Source organism: Mesoplodon bidens (genome assembly GCF_964165515.1).
Source record: "Mesoplodon bidens genome assembly, chromosome: 9".
Lineage (NCBI taxonomy): Eukaryota > Metazoa > Chordata > Mammalia > Artiodactyla > Ziphiidae > Mesoplodon > Mesoplodon bidens.
In genome coordinates, this window is record NC_138166.1 from 51,030,148 (window position 1) to 51,051,978 (window position 21,831).

Here is a 21,831-nt window from a genome sequence, read left to right on the forward strand (position 1 = left end):
GGATCCTAACTTGCTTTGGTTATTGGTTAAGAAAAAGACTAGGACAAACTTCTTAACTATGAATTTGGAAAGACTAACTGGTAGGGCTTACTCATAATCTGCCTGTACTGCTTTTAATTCTGAAAGCTGCACAATAAAAATTACTAGAATTTTTAATCGAAATAGTACTTTTCAATTAATTAGTAGATGACACATATAGATGGAAATATCAGAATTTAAGAGTCCCTCCATAATTTAAAATCCACAACCCAGAAGAGCAGCAAGTAGCATTCCACTGAGAAAATTAATATTAATGTTGAGAATACTTACATCTAAAAATTTTCTCATTTTTTCTAACTGCTTTTCCAGTGCTTGGTTTTGCTGTCTTAAATCCATTAGTTCAGCATTTTTTTCCTGTTCCAGCTCTATAAATCTACTGACTTGTTCCTCGACATCTATTTCTAGAGCTTTCACTTGTTTTTGAAGGTCATCACATACTTTTTCAGCTTGACACTGTACCTCTAGTTTTTCCTTCATCAGTTTTTCTGTCTCCTGTAGTAATTCTGTTTGTAAGTGCAAAAATATACTACATTAAATCACAATTAATGATGTTATGATAGTAAAACCACCCATAACTGTATTCAAATTTTAACTTCATGAAACAAAGGAGCCGAGTTTTACTTCAAACACATGTAAAAAAGGAAAATACTCTTATGAAAATATCAAAATAACATATTCCTATATAAGTAAGCAAGCTAGTATCAATAAAATTGTACAGAATTAACAAAAAGAATACGTCCTGTCACTAAAAACAATATTTTTGTGAAAAGAGCATAGCAAATGACCCCCTCAAAATCCACTTTCACTATAAGGAAAAGAGCAAAGTCTAACCAAATTCAAACACAGAAAGAACTCAACTCAGGCAAAAATCAATTCATTTAAACCCATAAAGTCATTTTTATATGCATACACAATACACACAGAGATCAAATACTGTAAATCTTTAACCAAGGCAAGTAAGAGTTACAGAAAAGAAATACAACTAGAATCAGAATTTCCTGTTAGCCTTACTCCTTATTAGATCCATATTCCTGACTTAGTCTTGCATGCTCACATGTATGTGTGTCACGGGAAAATTGACAAGTATGAGAGGTAGTGTGGTGTGGTGCTTAAGAGCAAAGACTGTGAGTTCACATCCTAACTGCCACTAGTCTCTGCAACACTTAAAATGATGTCCTTCAATTTCCTTATATGTAAACTGGGGATAGTAACAGTACTGATCTCTAAGAGTTACTGTGGAATCAAATGAGTTAATATATGTGAAGAACAGTGCCTAGACTATGGTAAGCACTACATATAAGTGTTAGCCATTATTATTAATATTAATCATACAATAATAAATTACATATAGCAAAGTAGAACAATTCTCTAATGAAGAAAATGGAAGGAATATAACTCTAGAGTCTTTACGCTAACTGGTCTGTCAACACTGTTCTCACGATTAGAAATCTACAGAAAACAGCTTTCCTTTTAAAACAATACTGATTTAGATGTTAATATAAAAGTTAATCAACCAGAAAGTCTCTTTATTAAATTTCACTGATCCTATTGATACCATCATCTTCATACTTCCTGATTTAGAACAGAGTATTTTGAAAACTCAAAGGCTGTAAGAGTTTAATATATTTGTTAAAGAAAAAACTTTTGGGCCTCCCTGGTGGCGCAGTGGTTGAGAGTCCGCCTGCGGATGCAGGGGATACGGGTTCGTGCCCCGGTCTGGGAGGATCCCATATGCCGCGGAGCGGCTGGGCCCGTGAGCCATGGCCGCTGGGCCTGCGCGTCCGGAGCCTGTGCTCCGCAACGGGAGAGGCCACAACAGTGAGAGGCCCGCATACCGCAAAAAGAAAAAAAAAAAAAAAAAAAAAAAAAAAAAAAAAAAAAAAAAAAAGAAAAAACTTTTAATAAACCAACGTTTTCTTTAAAAAACTGAAATGGTCTTAAGCTCTGTGGAATAATAGATATAATAAGATGATGGTCACTATGAATCGCAATTGTTAATTCCAAATATAAATATGTATTTTTATTGTAAGAAGAGTTTTTCTGTTGTTAAATAGAAAAACTGTAAGTATGAAACAAAACAGCAAAATTAGAGATATGTTAGTTGGTTGAAAAATCCAAGGGTCACCCAATGGCCATGCAATTGTATAAACACACCTGCTCCAGGTGCTGCATCGACTGCAGCATCTACTAGTCCTATTAGGAAAGAAAAAACACACACACAGAACAAAAATATAATTTACATGTCTTCTATTTCCTAAAATAGAATAATACACATACACCAAAGAATTAGAAGTAAAAGTTGAAACCACTGATTATTATCATTGGTAACATTTTCAGATGTATCAGTATTTCTTAAACCTTTTACATGTATCATACATATACTTTCCACGTTAAAAATTCCAACCCTAAACCTGTGCTAAACAAATTTGAGCAACCAGAAAAACTTCACCATATTACAAAAATGTATGCTGTATCTCTAAATTGATAAAATTCAATTAGTAAAACTACACATTTATAATCTGACTGCATGTGTAATATAAAAGTGAGAAGATATGATTAAAAGGATTTAAAGTTCCACTGTTACAAAGACTGACATTTATTTTTACCACCGAACAAACTTTAAGATGTTACCTAATGTCTCATTTAAGTTTTTCAAATAACAGTTATTTGTAAACTTATTTATTCTTTGAAGTCCTGCTTATATTAAACTAGATGTCAACCTGCTTCTAACAGCCAGTGACCTTTTCAATCTATTATCCTGCAGGCTGAAATCCACCTCACGTGCTCACTACTAGTGCTCTTATTTAGTTAATCCAAGTATACATTTTGCTGCCTTTCTGCAATTAAAAGAACTAAATCTTACACAGTTTAAAAAATATCCTGCCTCATTATATGCAGCTTTCTCTTTAGGCAGAGGTTTGAGGATAAATGAAGAATTATCTTTTTCTGTCAAAATATGCCAAAGGAGAAAGAAAAAAAAATTGATTCCACATGGTTGGCTAATAAGGCAATTACCAATAAGGTAGATTTTCTTATTATTTTTCAATCCCTATATAAAATATACAAATAATGTCACTGAAAGGGGGAAAAAAGTCATCTTGAACTTTTCAGGAATGTTTCATATAAAGTCTAAAAATACATACGCTGTTCAACTGGGCCTGCCTCAGCTTTCATAGCTTCCTTCTGCCTCGACAGTAATTCTCTTTCTTCTTGGATCTGCTGTTGCTCTGCTTCTAATTCTTGTAATCTATTACCTGCACATAACAACTCCTGCTCAAGACGATCTATTATATCAGTTTTTTCCTGAATTTGCCTTTCAAAAAGTGTTTTTTCATCTGCATAGCCATCAATGACACCTACAAAATAAAATTAACAAGGAATGTAATTATTATTTCAAATTTTACCATTATATTTATATAAATAAAAGGTGTTCTGTAAGCAAATTTTAAATCATTCCAACCTATTAAATCTTGAATGAATTTGCTGCTGATGATAGCAGTAACTATGGTATGCTCAATACAGCCTTTTCTTATTAAATATGTGTCTAAATAAGTAATTCCTCTGAATTTTCTGTTACGCTAACGTATCACATCATGTAGGTACAACACACTTTATTAAATGGATATAAATAGATAGGTTCCTGGAAAGTTTAATATAAATCAGATGCTTGTGAACTGAATCACATTTTAAATATACTAGAGAAAGTTGATATTTTAAGTGATTCTAGAAGGCCAACACCCACAACAGCATGGTAGGATATAAACAGCATGGAGCTTTACAGGCTTAAAGCCTGGAATCACGATTTAGTGGTTACTGAACAATTTATTAGCATCTCTTTGCTCCAGTTTCCTCATCTTTAAATTATAACAGTTGTCTTATGGTGGGATTATGGTAACAATTCACTATCATTCATTTCTGTATTTTCTAAAATTTTAAATACTTTCTATAATTCTACTAAGTACTTTTTATAATTAAAAAATATATATAGTTTTTAAAACTGCTTAGAGGAATTCTGAAGACAAACTATAACTACTTTTCAACGGGCATTTGAAATTAAAAGTAGACTGGTGGTTTCCAAACCTGGCTTGCACCACAATTTATTTTTAGACTTGAAATTTCTCCACCCTCAGTTGCCAATGGCAGGGTGCTCACCCTCAGCCTTGCTGAGCTCCACAGTCAGCTGTTCTCTGGCCCTGCACTCCTCATGAAGGCGCTCTCGCAGTTCTTCTTGGCACTTAAGGGACTCTGTCACTTCTTGTTTCTGTCTAAATGACTCACGCATCAATTCTGTCTGTGTAACTTTCGCATGTTCCAGCTAAACAAAGAGGGACAGTAGACGTGAAGGAAGACAAAGTGTTAAGAATACCAGTGTCATGCCCCATTAAAGCTTAAAAAAAAAAAAAAAAAAGAATTTTAACTGAAAATAAAGATATACTGTTGAACTGTAGTCATTTAATATTTCTAGTGCATGCTAGTACTAGTAGGTAGGGTAAATCAGTAGATAAGTAGATTAGCTGTGTACAACTTTCCATAAGATATGTATTCTAATTTTATTGAACAAAAAAAAAAGCTTCTTTTGAAAATAAACCACTTTACATCACTAGATCTGTATGCTATCATATGAAGAGAGATATAAAGTTAATAATACACAGGCTCTTTTTGTATTTGGTAAAGAATTTTATGTAACTATGTGTTCTATGATAAGCTTTATGTTTTCTGTATTTAACACTTATTGACTGTGACTCCTGCTGTACACTGTGGGGAACTAATAATAAATAATTAATGCAATGTCATCAATGAATAAAATCATAGTGGCACAACAAAATGAAGTTCAACCCATATTTTAACTAAAAGCTTTATACTTTTGTCCATTTGTGAAACATCTACAAGACTCTAAATGAATATTCAGTTTATTTTCAAAACCTTAGAATATAGAGGCTTTATCTATAAACACAGCCTCCTTAAAATGCTGTCATTGGCATATACTGACCACATTCTTTTTTTTTTTTTTTTTTTTTTTTTTTTGCGGTAGGCGGGCCTCTCACTGTTGTGGCCTCTCCCCTTGCAGAGCACAGGCTCCGGATGCGCAGGCTCAGCAGCCATGGCTCACGGGCCTAGCCGCTCTGCGGCATGTGGGATCTTCCCAGACCGGGGCACGAACCCGTGTCCCCTGCATCGGCAGGCGGACTCTCAACCACTGCGCCACCAGGGAAGCCCCGACTGACCACATTCTTAAACAATTTTTAAGATGACAGTCAAGTACCGGCTCAAGGCCAAAGCGCTCAAAAACAGTGATCACTGTTATCAGCTGCATGAAACTGCAGAAAAGCACTCTCTGCTTTAGTTTTCTGGGCTTCTTACTGCTAGCACTTGCTTTATCTGTTTTTATTAAAACAACTACATGGGGAAAAACTGAGCACAAATGTTTCTGGTATTTAATATTAACACCATTACATTTAAAAAAAATTTACCATAGCAAATAGATTTTAGAGTTACTAAGTAAAACTTTTTGTGGTACCATTTTGTGGTTGGATAAATCAGTATCTCACATATCTATTGTGCAATTATTCTTGTTTTAATATGATATTTTAAATATCATTCACAACCCATTACTTGAAAATAATATGCATACACATTTAAGATTCATAATGGAAAATTAAGCATGCATTTTAATCACAAAATATTTCCTAAAATATCTGTAATAATATGTTGTTACCTGAACAAAGATAAAACTTTATATATATTTTTACTTTTGACTGGCAAAAGACTTTTCCTTTAAATGTGGATAACCAGTATACATTAATTTTTAAAATTAAAAAATGACCATAAAATATGAACTAATTTATAAAAAGCCCTGCTCCTGAACTTAGTCACAGCCTATATTTAAAAAATAAATCAATTGCTTTCACATGTACATATGTAATTTTTTTCTGTACATTGTAAAATGGTTGCCTGAAATATATGAAATCTCTAAAAGAGTTCATAGCTCTAACTAATTAGGATATGAGTTTTTCTTTTCCTTTTTCAAATCTACTGTACAAATACAACAATGCACTTACAACAAAATAAACACTTGCTTTAGATAAGAAAAATAAGTTGGCTTCTATATTCTATTTTCTGACAAGATCTAAACCTGCCTTAAGATGCATTTAAATATTACTATGAAACCACCAGAAATAACTTCAGTTTTACAAAGCAAAACAAAAAACCTGGGACTCAAATACAGTAGATCTAGGAAACAAATTTCACTTATTATAGAAGATGGCACCCACATTTACTGAAATAAGAGATTCCTTCAAATAAATAAATTCCTTCAAATAAATATTTATTTAAATACATTATACTTAAAAAAACCTCTTTCATCCAGTTAAGGCACAGTTTATTCCTAATATTTATATAATACCTATAACCTAATACTTAATAATGTGAAATATATAAAAATATCATATTCAACATTTTCACATAATTTAATAAACTTACTACATTAAAAGTATGTATCATTAGTAAATAATCTGTCACTTTAATATAAAAGCTTTAGGGGAGGTAACAAAACTATTCTGAAAGCATCTGTCTTGTTAAATACTAGCTAGTACATATAATTAAAGCCATAAAAGTCACAAAAAATGGCAGACAACATACTGAGTAACCTGTAGTGAATCATTCACAACATTTAAGTGTCAAATGAACCTGAAATACTAACTATGCTAAATACCCTTAACACTGCTTATAACATACATTTCACATAAAAAGCAGAAAAAGGTATTTCCTCATAGGATTAGTAGGCATATTAAAAATAAGCGCCTTAGGGAGTTAGCAAAAAAACTGAAATAAGAATCCAGGTTTCCTTTTTTCTTTTCCGGAACTACAGGCAATATGCCATATGATTGTAAACATTTCCTAACTGGCTCAATAACAATTCACTTAGCTGTTTTAGGTATGACAATGCATATTCTTTCAAATATAATCATTCCATTTTGACTCAGGATTGGCATCATAAGCATATAGAAGTAAGATTCTTAAGGACAAGCAGGATATTTTTAAACAGCTTGCCTGGCATGGGAGAACTGAAATATTATCTCATTCTGCTTTCTGGAATGAAAAACGTAGCCAAGTTGGGGCTTGTGGACAAAATTTAGCACTTCAATACATTAATCATTACAGGATGAATGAGTAGTAACACACCAAACAAGAAGAAAACAAGATTCTATTCCATTTGCCCTTACCAAAGACATTTAAAGTTCATTTCTCATTACAGTTTTAAACTAAATGTATAAAAAACTGAAAGCATAAAATAAAACTGTAAAAAAACAAATTTTTATACTTACTGAATAAGGAGGGGTAGGCAGGGAAATTTTGGAAATAAGCTTTAATATATGCCCATTTCTTTTATGAATAAAATGAAAAATAGAAGTATTAACAATTACTGAGTTATTTTCATCCAAATGTTCACATAGAGGAAAAGGATGTGGTAAAGGCACCCGAGATTCAACCTCATAAATGTCTTCATCTTGTTCTTCCAACCACGAGCCACTAAGTTTGACAGCTGCCAAACAGGTCCTGTAAGAATCCATTCTAGAAGCTGTAGATGCTAATTTTCCTCATTTGCTGTACCAGTATTCCACTACACTAAGAAAGTTCTGTTTAGTTTATCCAGATATACCATAGCAGTATGAAAATTTCTCCTTAGCACCATCAAATAAACATTATAAAATTAATTCATACAACTAAACAACAAAATAAAAAACCCACAAATCTAAAAAGAACTAGATCTCCATCAGTCTTCATCAAAAAAACCAGAACAAAAACAAAAAAACAAAACTAAAAGCAAACAAACACGTTTTTAATTAGAATAATTACTAAATTGTTGAAGAATGGAAGAATAAAAATATAAATATCTAATTAGCTAAGCAATAAAACTGCCTCTGGTATCAAAATATGTCTGTGGAAATAAAAGCCTTCCAAGCAGAACCTGGTAGGGAAAGTCAAGTTTTAAGTCTCCATAGTAGCAGTCTTAAAAAATGTAGTTGCAACATTATTTCCCTTGCTCTTGCTGCTTCACGAAGTGCTCTTCTGATCTGAGCTATTCAAATAGCCTCTCATGCTGAGCCAAAGAATTCTAGTCAGTGTCCCCTGGGGAAAGGTCAGAACAGAGGGTGTGACTTAATGTCTTTACCTATAGGTACACTGACAGGTGGAATCTGAATTCATACACCCACAAAAAAGCCTGCCTAACAGGATCCAAGTTCCACGTCAGAGCTCTGAAAAGGATATCCAGATAAGTTTATAATGCTTCTAAGATAAGCTAGTGTTTTTCCATTCCATTAAAAAATTGTTTTAATTTAAAAATGTGAAAACAAGTAGGTTTGAGTCCACATTACCAATTAGTTCTTCAACTATATCCAATAATCATAACTATTTCTGGAAAACTAAGTATTTCCTTTTGATATTTCCTTAAAATAATACTCATTCTTTTGAGGAGTCATTAAAACTAAACATAGTTTACATAACTAAACATAGATAGTTTATAACATCGGTTATAAACTATTTCCACACTGAATTGTTTACAGAGTAATTCTTAAGGAAAAAAAACCCCTCTTTTTAAAAGCTGCATTGTATATAATAATTGGTAATTATACCACTTAAGGTATCCTATGAACTCTGACTAAAACTTAAAAGCACAAGTGGTGTATAATGGCCTTTTGGTAGCTCCAGAAACCTCGGCAATAGTGAATAAAACAGCTTCTCAGAATTTAAAAGATGAACAACATACTTTTTAATATTAAAAATCCTCAATAGTGAAAGTTGTTTTAAATAAATGGAAAACCTTTCATTGTGGTGTCTTTTCTCTACCCAGTAACTAAGTATCCTTAACTCACAAAACCTTTATCTACTATGGAAAAACCCACACTAAAGCAAGCACATCAACAAAAATCAATTTTATAGCCACTTTCACTATACAAAATATCTTTAGAGGAGTCAATACTCAAACCCTTCACAGTAAGTTAATAATTAGGGCAGAGAAAATAAGATTTTCTATGGAAAGCTCAGAATCTACAGGGATATGGTTTGGGGTAGTGGAGGGGCAGCTGCTTCCTAGAATTCTGGACTAGGCAATGACAAATTTCTGTTTATTATGGTTTCTTATGTGACACCTCCAGTTAGTTTGTGAAACCATCATAACATCTGTACAAGATGGAGATCTAACCACACCACTGGTGCAGCTAAATTTGACTTTACTGGGGCTTCAGCAGACACAAAATCATCAACATCCTAGATGTTCACTTTATGAACTGGCTGGACCCATGTTCAACATATCAAACACCTCTCAAAATACTCTTTCTCAGCTCCCTCTGAGAATAAGTTTATTTTCATAACCTGGTGTCCAAGTTCTCTTATTTGAAGCAAAAACAAAACCCTGAAAGTAAGACATATCCCTTTATAAATAGAAACATTTAGGTCAAGCCAAGAACTAACCACAAAGAAAAGAGAAAACTAGGAGGAAAAGACTCAAAAAAGCCGCAGATTAAGATGACTTAGGGGGCTTCCCTGGTGGCGCAGTGGTTGAGAATCTGCCTGCTAATGCAGGGGACACGGGTTCGAGCCCTGGTCTGGGAAGATCCCACATGCCGCGGAGCAACTAGGTCCGTGAGCCAAAACTACTGAGCCTGCGCATCTGGAGCCTGTGCTCCGCAACAAGAGAGGCCACGACAGTGAGAGGCCTGCGCGTCGCGATGAAGAGTGGTCCCCGCTTGCCACAACTAGAGAAAGCCCTCATACAGAAACGAAGACCCAACACAGCCCAAAATAAATAAATAAATTTAAAAATAAATAAATACTCCTGTTCTGTTTAAAAAAAAAAAGATGACTTAGAATGGGGCAAACAGCCCTCATTAACAGTACATTAACTGACGGCACACTATATTAAATGTTCAGAAAGGTGACCCTGAATTAAAATAATTCAAATTATAGTCTATTTTTTCCCTACTTTTGAAAGCATGTAAAACCTGTGTTTATCCATGTAAAACAAAAATTTATAAGTAAGGTGTACCCCCTTATAACCAGGACCATAAGTCAAGGTTAAGAAACTAACCACAAAGAAAACAGAGTAAAATTAAAGGGGGAAAAGACTCAAAACGGCAGTAAAGATGATTTAAGATAGGGGCAAATAGCTCTCCCCAAAACAGCATATTAACTGATGGTATATTATATATATTGATGTCCAGATAGATTACTTTGAATTGGAATAATTCAAATTATATTCTTTTTTTTAATTTTAGAAAGCACATAAAACCCTTTGCAATCAAAAAGTTAAAATAATTTCAATTTTTAAGAGGACACCCTTTTAATTATCCAGACTAGCTCATTATCCCCTGGTTTCAGATAATCAAGATTTTAATGTATATTTGAAGGCTATTAATTTGCAGTATAGAGTTATGTTTTTAGCTTTACTTTAATTGTACAATATCAAGCTATTTAACCTTTTCCCTAGAAATATTTCCCCCAACCTGTAAACCACTTCTGTTGTTCTCTTTTGTATTTTGATTTATTTTTTATTTTTTTAAGTTACTTAATAGACTGAATCCTGGCTACAATACCCTGATGCTTATAATACACACACTGGGAGCAACACCTAATGGCAAAGGTATTTCAACACTTTACTATGGTTTATGTTTTATTTTTATTTTTTTAAATAAATTTATTTGCTTTTTACTTATTTATTTTTGGCTGCACTGGGTTTTCATTGCTGCGAGTGGGGGGCTACTCTTCGTTGCGGTGCATGGGCTTCTCACTGCAGTGGCTTCTCTTGTTGTGGAGCACAGGCTATAGGCGCGTGGGCTTCAGTAGCTGTGGCATGTGGGCTCAGTAGTTGTGGCTCGCGGGCTCTAGAGCACAGGCTCAGTAGTTGTGGCACACGGGCTTAGTTGCTCCGCGGCATGTGGGATCTTCCTGGACCAGGGCTTGAACCTGTGTCCCCTGCACTGGCAGGTGGATTCTTAACCACTGTGCCATCAGGGAAGCCCACAGTTTATATTCTAAAATATAACAATGACAAAACAAAATCTTAACTTACCGTACTACTGTTTCATCCTCATAAAAAGGCTCCTTTTTGGAGAAAATATAGAAAAGTACCTTAAGTTCCATTATTCTAAAAAATGATTATTAATAAATTCATGAGAGTTGCCTATAATAAAAATCATTTCTTTGGGAGTAAATTCCTCATTCACTGTTTTCTTCTAACGCCTGAAAGAATCTCTTGGTAAATAATCTCCTATGGCTCTAAACAGTACCTCTGGATTCTGGAAAACTTTAATTGCTAAAACACTACTTCCACATAACAGACTGATGCCTATTTCTACCTGACCCAAGAATCAAGAATCTGAAACAGGGACTTCCCTGGTGGCGCAGTGGTTAAGAATCCACCTGCCAATGCAGGGGACGTGGGTTCGAGCCCTGGTCCAGGAAGATCCCACAAGCCACAGAGCAACTAAGCCCGTGCACCACAACTACTGAGCCTGAGCTCTAGAGCCCGCGAGCCACAACTACTGAAGCCCAAGCACCTAGAGTTCGTGCTCCGCAACAAGAGGAGCCACTGCAATGAGCCCGCGCACCACAACAAAGTGTAGCCTCCCCCCACTCTCCACACGAGAGAAAAGCCCGCATGCCGCAGAGCAGCCAAAAAAAAAAAAAAAGAAAGAAAGAAAGAAAAAGAATCTAAAACCACACTCTCAAAGATAAAACTTCTCTGCAGAACCACAAAGACACTACTAAATAAAGATAATGTTAAAGAGATTAACTTTCTAAGGGCTTGAGACTAGACTTTCAGCAATTTTACTCCTATTCCAACAAAAGCCATCCCAACCAATAAGAAACTGCAATAGGTTGAATACAAGCCTGAATATATTCAATATTTATAGCAGCCTGTCTCAGCAAAAGAGAAGTAAAATCCATCACAGTAAATATATTATTATATGGATTTTGACATGCCATTGGGCAAATCACTTATGAAATCAAATACATAAAGTAAAATACTCATAAAAGATATTATGAAATCAGGCTATAAAGGCAGATACCCTGATACTTAGTAAAGAAAACGCTTATTAATTCTTTTATTAAAGCAAGATGCATCTATGGAACCTAAAGCAGCCCCTAAACTTAAAACTAAGTACAAGACTTAATCATGATTTCCCACTAAAATTATATAACATATAAAACCAAACCAGTGGGCCTCCCTGGTGGCGCAGTGGTTGAGAGTCCGCCTGCCGATGCAGGGGATACGGGTTCGTGCCCCGGTCCAGGAGGATCCCATATGCCGCGGAGCGGCTGGGCCCGTGAGCCATGGCCGCTGGGCCTGTGCATCCGGAGCGTGTGCTCCGCAGCGGGAGAGGCCACAGCAGTGAGAGGCCCGCATACCGCAAAAAAAAACCAAAAAAAAAAAACAAACAAAAACAAACAAACAAACAAACAAACAAACAAACAAAAAAACCAAACCAGTAAAAAAAAAAAGGAAAGAAAGAACCTTGATTATTTGACAGTATTTACTTAGACTACAGGGCCTTTTCAGTGAAACTCCTCCCCAACTCCAAACAAAAGCCCACAATCACTGGCAATAACTTCTCTCACCAATCTTAAAGGAGGCAGAGTCTCTCGGATCCAAAGGCCACAGCTTCCACTTGTGTTCCAGATTCCACCCTCACCTACCCCAAGAATCTGGCTCCACAAAGCCCATCCTCTCTGATGTGCATCTTCAACTTTTCCATTGCTACTCAATATAAACACCTGAATCTTCAAAAAAACATTCTGCCCCTTTCAAGCTAATGGTCTCCTGTTTTCTTCACGGCCAGGTATCATGAAATTGCTATCTCTATTTCTTCAACTCTATTTCTGTAAATGTCTGAATTTTGAATTTCTCCTCTATCAACTCCATGAAACTGTTCTCACCAAGGTCACTGATGACACCTATACTGAAATATCCAAAGGACACTAAATCCACAGCATCCGTTACCTTTCTGTGGTATCTGACACTTATGGAAAATCACTCCTCATCTGGCTTTTATGACACTATTCTCTTGATTTTCCTCTCTCATTCTCAATATCTTTTGTAGATTTATCTAACTTTATTCTCTTTTAAATCTCAGCACTCTACCAGGACAAAAAATTAGCTCTGTACACTCTCGAAAACCATGGTTTCAAAAGTCTTTAAAATGATGACAGGGATTCCCTGGTGGCGCAGTGGTTGAGAGTCCGCCTGCCGATGCAGGGGACACAGGTTCGTGCCCCAGTCTGGGAAGATCCCACAGGCCGTGGAGCGGCTGGGCCTGTGAGCCATGGCTGCTGAGCCTGCGTGTCCAGAGGCTGTGCTCTGCAACAGGAGAGGCCACAACAGTGAGAGGCCCGCGTACCATAAAAAAAAAAAAAAAAATGGTGACAACTTCCAATCTAGTTTCCCAAACTCTAGATTCTAGGGAATATCTTCTCCTTCTACGCATTTCAAACTCAGATTACCTAAAACTGAACTCGTTATTCACTTCTTTTGCATCCCCCATCTCAGTAAGGGAAATACACCAACAACTTAGTTGGTCAAGGATTCACGTGTGGTTTCCTCTCCCCTTCCTTAACCCCTACATTCAATGTCACACCAACTTCTATCAAATTCAGCTTCTACAAGTTTTAAAATCACTTCCCTCTTGCCCTAACTTGATTTCTATCCCTTTTCACTGGAATATTTTAAGAGTCTCCTGTTTCTGCACATTCAGCATCTCTCCTCACTATTTTCCTGCCCATATATTCACCCCACTGTTGCCAGAGGAATTCTCTCTAAAACACAAATTTGATATTATTATTTTCTACCAAAAATATTTCAATGACTCCCCACACTTTTCAGCATAAAGTTAAATCTCCTTAACTAAGCCCTCAAGGGACTATGTGCTAACCACCGCTATCCTTCTACCCTCTGTTCCCCACATTCCACCCTGGATGTTTATATCACAAAACTACCCAGTATCCTCAAACACATCATGCTGGTTTATACCAACATGCTATGCCATGTGCCACAAATTTTCTTCTTGACTCACCCACTTAGTTTCTACTTGTCTTGTAAGTCTTTACTTAAAAGACTCATTTTCCCTCTCATTTTCCCTTGAATTATGCTTTCACCTCCATTACTTCACTGAAACTGCTCTTGTAAAGTAACCAACGACCCTCCCCCCCACACGCACACACCTCCCAGATTTCAAAATCTACTCCTCAGGCTATAACATGACCTGTCAGCAGTAACTGACAGAATGATTCACTCCTTTCATTTTCAAAGGGCAGAAAAAGTGGCAGTTAAGAGCATGGACCCTGAAGCCAGACTGCCTGGATTCAAATTCTAACTTACACCTAACTTATAAAGCCTGGGCAAGTTCTCCAACTGGTTTCTTTGCTTCTGTCCTGCATCCCTCCACCCCCCCAGTCTATATTTAACAAGGGGGTCAAAGTGATCCTTTTGGTAAATGTAAGTTAGATCAGTTGCTGAAAAATCTCTAATGACCCGGAGCTGGAAACAATTTGTATGTCCTTTGGATAAACATATGGGTGCATCCATTCAATGGAATACTCCTCAGCTCTAAAAAGAAACAAAGTATTAACACACATAGATGAATCTTATAAGTATTTTGTTAAGACAATGAAACCAAACTCAAAATAATGCATAATGTATGATTTCATTAATGACACTCTGGAAAAGACAAAACTATAGGGACAGAAAGCAGCTGGTGATCTTCAAGGGCAGGAGGTGGAGGAGGGGCTGACTATAAAAGAACAGAGCAGCACCAGGGAATTTTGGGGTGATAGAAATGTTCTATGTGGTAGACACATAACTCTATGCATCTGTCACAACCAAAAGAACTGTCTATGCACAAATGAAATTTACCATATGTAAATTTTAAAAAAATTAACCAAAGTGTGGGGGAACCCAAAATGGAATAAAAATTATAATAAATAATTCTTATTGTATTAAAAGTGAATAACAAAACCACACTAAAGGCGTGGGGAGAAAAGAGTTAACCTATGATACTTTGAAAAACAGTATTTTAATTCTGTACGGTAAGGCTAAAGACCAAAAACTACTGTACATAAATACTGCACTCTAGTTAGTAAATTTGTTTTTCACAGGGATATAGGTTAGCAACTGTAAAATTACTTTATGGGTATATATGGGTATGAAATTACTTTATGGGTATAAATGCTTAACAAATGAATAAAACTACTGTAGATTATGAGAGCCTGGTTTCTCGCCTTTGGAGAACAAAGTTACAAAGGAAAGGGGAAAGGGGAGAAAGAATGCTGTGGTACTAGATGGGGACTGGAGGTATCGATACGAAATTATATTTCTATTATAGATACAGAAAGATATAAAAATAAATATATATGCAAGGATTAATACACTACATATATTTTCAAACTGTCTGCTGAGAGGACCATAACACCTTAGTTAACAATAAGCACATATAGCACCCAGGTCTTGGTTTCTAATTATCTTTCTCCAATAAAGGGAACTTGAATTCCTTGGAGAAGTAGTTGACTCTAGGGCTGGGGCAGGGAAAATACAAGATGGGCCTGGAGTCTCTGATAGTGCAAATGCTCAAAAGAGTAAGCATTTTGAAAGTGCACAAGTGCCAACCTGAAAGAGTTCTTAATGCCAAAGCTGGAACAAAACAAACTACTGTAGTATTGGATTATAAACCACTGAAAAAAATTAATAGCTATGAGTTCATATGAAACTCGATTAGTTAAGTAAATAAATGTGAGTGAAGAAACAGCTCTTGGGACTTCCCTGGTGGTGCAGTGGTTAAGACTCCGCCTGCCAACGCAGGGGACACGGGTTCAATCCCTGGTCCGGGAAGATCCCACACGTCGTGGAACAACTAAGCCCGTGCGCCACAACTACTGAGCCTGCGCTCTAGAGCCCACGCTCCTAGAGCCCGTGCTCTGCAACAAGAGAAGCCACTGCAATGAGAAGCCCACGCACTGCAACAAAGAGGAGCCCCCACTTGCCACAACCAGAGAAAGCCTGCGTGCAGCAAAAAAATAAATAAATAAATAATAGAAAAAAGAAACAGCTCTTACAGAATAATTCCAATCAATAAATGAAGGAATGATGAATGAATGATGATAGAAAATCACCACTGGAACACCACAGTAATAACCGTGCAGGCAAGATCTACCAATGGATGCTAAGATTAGTGTATGGAAGTTTAAAGAGAAACAGGAAATTTGCATAGTATCAAACAGTGTAGAAACCCAGCTAACACCACAAGTAATCGAGATTAACAGCACCTGTAATAAGACATGTGCCTTTCGATTTGACACAGAGAAGGGCACATAACTTCAGTGGTATTCTTCTCAAAAATGAATAAGCTTCATGTAATCATGAGAAAATAGACAAAATCACACCGAGGGATATTCAACAAAATAACTGGCCAGTCCTTTTCAAGTGTCAAGGTCATGAAAGGCAAAGAAAGACTCAGGAACTAACAGAGTCTGGAGAAGATGAAGACATGACAACTAAATGCAATGTGCGATCCTGGAATAGATCCTAGAACAGAAAAAGGGCATTAGTGGGAAAACTGGTAAAATCCAGTCTGTAGTTTATAGTATTGTACCACTTTTAATTTCTAAGTTTTGATAACTATAGTGTGATTACACAAGATGTGAACATTAGGGAAAGTTGAGTGAAGAGTACATGGGTACTCTTGGTGCTAGTTTTGCAACTTTTCTGTAAGTCTGAAATTACTTCAAAATGACAAGTTAAAAAATTGTACCCAATGACTACATCTCTTTAAGAATTAAATTCCAAGTTCCATGTGATCTGGTTCCCAGGTATCACTATGACCTCGTCTCCCACACTTTGTCCACTCTTCTTGCTCCAGCTACACTGGCCTCTTTGTCAACCACACAAAGAACTAGCACGTGACCACCTCAATGACCACCTCAGGGCCTCGTACTCACTATTCCTTTGCCTGAAACGTTCTTCCCCAACTTACCTATGTGGCTGTCTCCCATACTTCCTTAAGGTAGATGCTTGACTATCACAGTGTCAGAGAGGTCTTCCTTAATTTTCCTACGTAAAATGTCCTCTTCCCCCATCATGGTCTACCTCCCCCTATTTTATTTTCCTTCACAGTAGGCATCACCATCCGGCATACTATGTTTATTTATTATGAGTCCCCACCATTATATTGTAACCTCTGTGAGAGTAGGGACTTTGTACATTTTTGTTCAGTGCTGTACCTCCAGTATCTAGAAGAGCAATTGTTACATACCAGGTGTTCAATAAATTTGATGAATGAGTGAGTCATCTCAAAGCATCGAGTCCTCCAATAAGCTTTACTTGTTCTTACCTTACCCTAAACTGTCAGATGCTGCTCTCTTTTCTACTCTCAGGGTATCCTATGCAGAACTATTTACCTGAATTTCTCTTTCACTGCAAGCAAAAAAAAGATATAGCAGTGTCAGTTCTGTTTTAGATTTTTTTATGACAAGTGAAAAAGAATCAAGATAAAAGGGAAATATTCCATTATGAAGAAGAACCAAATAATGACTCATTAAAAAGAAAATGGAATATTAGTCATTTCACAAAGAGGACTACACATTATTTTGCATCAATCTGACTGTTAAAAATATTCATCATGTTCAAAATAATTTTAGTTATTAATGAGAATATTCTGAAGAAGTCAATGTCTTTAAACATCTCTCCATTGAAGAGTAGTAACTGAACTAAATTTAAAGAAAATCTTACAGAGCTCCTATTCCCACTGCCTTAAAAATATAATTCATCTAAGAAAAATGATTTTTATATCAAGTGTCAACAACTACTTCAACCTTTTATATAACAGATATTAGTAGAACACTTCAAAATTCCGCTAGAATAATGTGAATATTATAATAATTTCTAGGTCAGTGGTTCTCAAACTTTAGTCTGTATCAGTATCACCTAAAGGACTTGTTAAAACACAGGTTTGGGGGCCCATTCATTCGGTAGGTCTGGGGTGGGGACTGAGAACTTACATTCAGAACAACTCTTTAGTGATGTTTATGTTGCTGCTTTAGAGACCACACTTTGAGAACTACTTACTGCTCTGGGCAAAATTTCTGTGATCTATTCAGTGATATTTAAACTAAAACAATACAGTAAAATCTACATAATATATTGCCACTTTAGTATTTAACAAATGGAGAATCATCAGGCTCCTACTGTACCTCACTACCTGGACACATAAACAGATTTGATAAGCTGTAATCTTAGCCTGGAAGACTGAGTGTTTCAGGTGGATCTCCCGCACTTGTCTGTTGACAGTGTTAATGGATTATGGGGAAAGTTTCTCTTCAGTAGCCTGTAGGAACAAGTCCAACCACTGATCGTTTCTGATTTATATACCCTTTTTCCATGGGGCATGTCAAATGACAAATATATTGCATTAACTAGATTGTCCATAAATTACAATGAGTATCAGGTAGCAGCAACAGTATTAACAGAGCTCAAGATCCAGGTCAAGAGTATTTAATAGTGGTCAAAAAAGGAAAAGTATTAACAGCTGTTCTCAAGGTATAAAAGATAAACACAGAAATTAAATACCAACGTGGCTGAAATAAGCAAAAAAGAAAAAAAAAAGCAAGATCATGTAGAAATTCAGTATAGAATCATCTGTATGACTTTCACAGGATAAAAGGAATAATTATGATGCATATTCAAGCATTAAAAGTGCTGAAAAGCAACAGCTGAAAATGCCAGAATTGGCTCCGTTTACTAAGGAGAGTAGCATCCAATAGTCATTGCTACTGCAGAAACAGAATAATTTCTTGAAGAAAAAAAAGTAGCATCAATGGAGGCCAGACATAAGAAATAGCAAGAGATCAAAGATACTCTTTCAACTTCTCAACTTTTGTTTAAAATGCACATGGGATCTAGAATACTCTGAATAAAGATATCAGTGAAAAATGTTAATAATACTGGCCCTGTAGCTTATGACAATGAAGCACTCATTTGATTAAGAGTTGTGATTCTACAGTTAAATTAAATATTTTTAAAATAAGTGAAATTACTTCATTTTAAAACAGCAAACAATTTTTAAAATTCTGCATAGAGTACTTAAGAGACAATTACTATACAGGGTATAAAAATTTTATAGACAGAGAAAATTGCAAGTTAAGGTATAAATACAATGGTATATACTCTCAAAAGTTCTATGAAAACAATACTTCAATGTAGAAACTGTCCCTCACTCTAATTTCCTACCAAGGTAGTAAAGTGAGGTATTCTAATCATATTTGTGAAAAGAATGTAAAAATCACGGGAAGGAATGGTAAGCTTGATCTGTTATATTTAATAGTACTGCTATGACATACTTGAGCACACAGTTTGCTTTAGAGATTCCTTATACCATTCCTTCAAATAAATAATATATATTATAATGGAATATTTCACACAATGGTAAAGTTAAAATCTCTTTTGGTATCAAAAGAAGTAATGTGTAAGAGTCTAGAAAAATCTGAAAATTAAAACATTGAATTTTAGAATTTAAAGACTCCATCAGCAATTAGTTGTCACAAAGACAACCAATTATTAAAGGGGAACCAAACTAGATTTCTGTGAGACAGTAAAGAGAAAACATTTAGTTCTCGTTCCCTGGCTTAAAAGAAAACTTATTTCCAACTCAGTATATATTAGCAACATAAGGAGGTTACCTGACTACTAGTTTCACTTATGGCTTCTAGGAGTTTTTCAACTGCCGCTTGTAGTCGAGAGCTAATGTTCAGCATAAGTTCTTCATTCTCAGGGTCTATTTCATTTCCAGTAAAGCCACTCCTCATGAGCTGCTGTGACAGCTCCGTTCCTTCCTCAGTTACTTTGGACCACATGCTATTGTCACTCCTTGGTATATCACTTCCAGAATAAGAGGGTTTAGATTCATCTGTAACCAGAAAAACAGTATCTTAAATGTATAAATCAATTATAATAATTATAGTAAAAAAAAAAGGTTACAAAATAAAATCAAATTAAAACTTGAAATCATTGGAACTATAAGGTATCTTAGTTAACACTGCAACAAAACAAATAAAATAGGCAAATACAGAATGTAGTGTTATTTGATAACCTACCAGGTATAAGAAGGGGAAGAATAATGCTATGCTAGCTAATAGGGCTTGGCAGAAATTAATATTTGGGATAATTAGTATTTTTTCTTTAATAAAAAATTTAAAACACCTTTCAACAGATATTTACTAAATGCCCATCACGTAGGGTTTACTAAGTAATGGAGACACATAGGTGGCAAGATTTGGTTCCTATCCGCAAGGACATTACACATGGTGTAATGAAAAACCAATATCTAAACAACAACATGAAAAGAAAACGTTGTGCAATGGGATATTCCAGGTGTATGGAACGACAGAAGGGCTTGATTTTGCATGGAACAGACCCTTTGATTTCTAAGCACTATACTGGGCAGCATCACCTGCTCGGCTAGACAGTAAAAGGGACTAAAATCTTTTTGCAACTTGCTACTTTTTTAATAGCTATCCTGGGAAAAGGTTAGACTAATAAGCAGTTCTAATTTTAACTATGGACTTGTGTTTCCACACTAGTCTTTTTTCTTATGTAAAGAAAACTGAGTTTACCTGGGCAGAAGATAAAGCTTTAGAAGCGTTTTCTCTAAACTGAAATAAAAGCATATGTTATTTATCACTGCCAGGGAATACAGTACTTATCTGTGGGCAGCATGCTACAATCGAACAATGAAATTTCCTGAAGAGGGATCACCTATTCTTTTATTACAAGTAGTAGATATTTCTTATCAGTAACTGTACAAAGTTAACAAATTAAAGTCACAAGAAATTGTAATTTCCAAAGTACCTGGAATAAACATTCAGTTTGATACAATCACCCAGGAGAATAAGAGTTATTTATTAAAAAGTCTTGCTAAAGTAGCTGATGTCATATGGAAGTCTCTCAATCTCATGTAGTAATGATATCAGATGCGGTTTCAGATACAAAATCTGAACTCAGCACAATTCAACATTTTATTTATTTATTTTTGGCTGCCTTGGGCCTCCATTGCTGCACGCAGGCTTTCTCTAGCTGCAGCGAGCGGGGGCTACTCTTCGTTGCAATGCGTGGGCTTCTCACTGCGGTGGTTTCTCTTGTTGTGGAGCACGGGCTCTAGGCTCCTGGGCTTCAGTAGTTGTGGCGCATGGGCTTAGTTGCTCCGCAGCATGTGGGATCTTCCTGGACCATGGCTCGAACCTGTGTACCCTGCATTAGCAGGTGGATTCTTAACCACTGTGCCATCAGGGAAGTCCCAGCACAATTCAAGATTCACTAAACACCTCCTCTGTATAAATCACTGGCTGAAGAATCCAAAACTGCATTCTAGAAAATGACACTGTGTGGACCTTTTTTCTTTTTTAAGGTCTTTATTGAATTTGTTAGAATACTGCTTCTGTTTTATGTTTTGGTTTTTTGGCCAGTGAGGCATGTGGGATCTTAGCTCCCCGACAGGGATCGAACCCACATCCCCCGCATTGGAAGGCAAAGTCAACCACTGGACCACCAGGGAAGTCCCTAGAGAAAATGACTTTAAATGTTTGCTACTACATAGGTTTATCTAATTCTTAGTGTAGCAGAAAATACAATTTCATTTTGCATTTTTATTTTCAAAACTGAAAAACAACAACTAGACTGGTATTTACTTACATTATCCCACATATTCAAAACTGAATGTCTTGATAATAGGGATTAACAGTTTATAAATA

At 35.9% G+C, this 21,831-nt stretch overlaps 1 protein-coding gene across 7 annotated transcripts in view; it reads right to left on the reverse strand.

Moving 5' to 3' along the window:
- AKAP9 (A-kinase anchoring protein 9) overlaps positions 1 to 21,831 on the reverse strand; it is a 153,217-nt gene that overhangs the window by 38,089 nt on the left and 93,297 nt on the right. For 6 of the 7 annotated variants that reach the window (XM_081243401.1, XM_081243399.1, XM_081243398.1 and 3 more), the window contains 4 exons: positions 19,765 to 19,991; positions 4,192 to 4,354; positions 3,183 to 3,395; positions 310 to 542 (listed from right to left, as the gene is read on the reverse strand). In XM_081243401.1, coding sequence (XP_081099527.1) covers positions 310 to 542; positions 3,183 to 3,395; positions 4,192 to 4,354; positions 19,765 to 19,991 — 836 coding nt within the window. Of the gene's footprint in view, positions 1 to 309; positions 543 to 3,182; positions 3,396 to 4,191; positions 4,355 to 7,364; positions 7,652 to 19,764; positions 19,992 to 21,831 lie in introns of those variants that run through there. The other variant, XM_081243403.1, reaches the window with a different exon arrangement.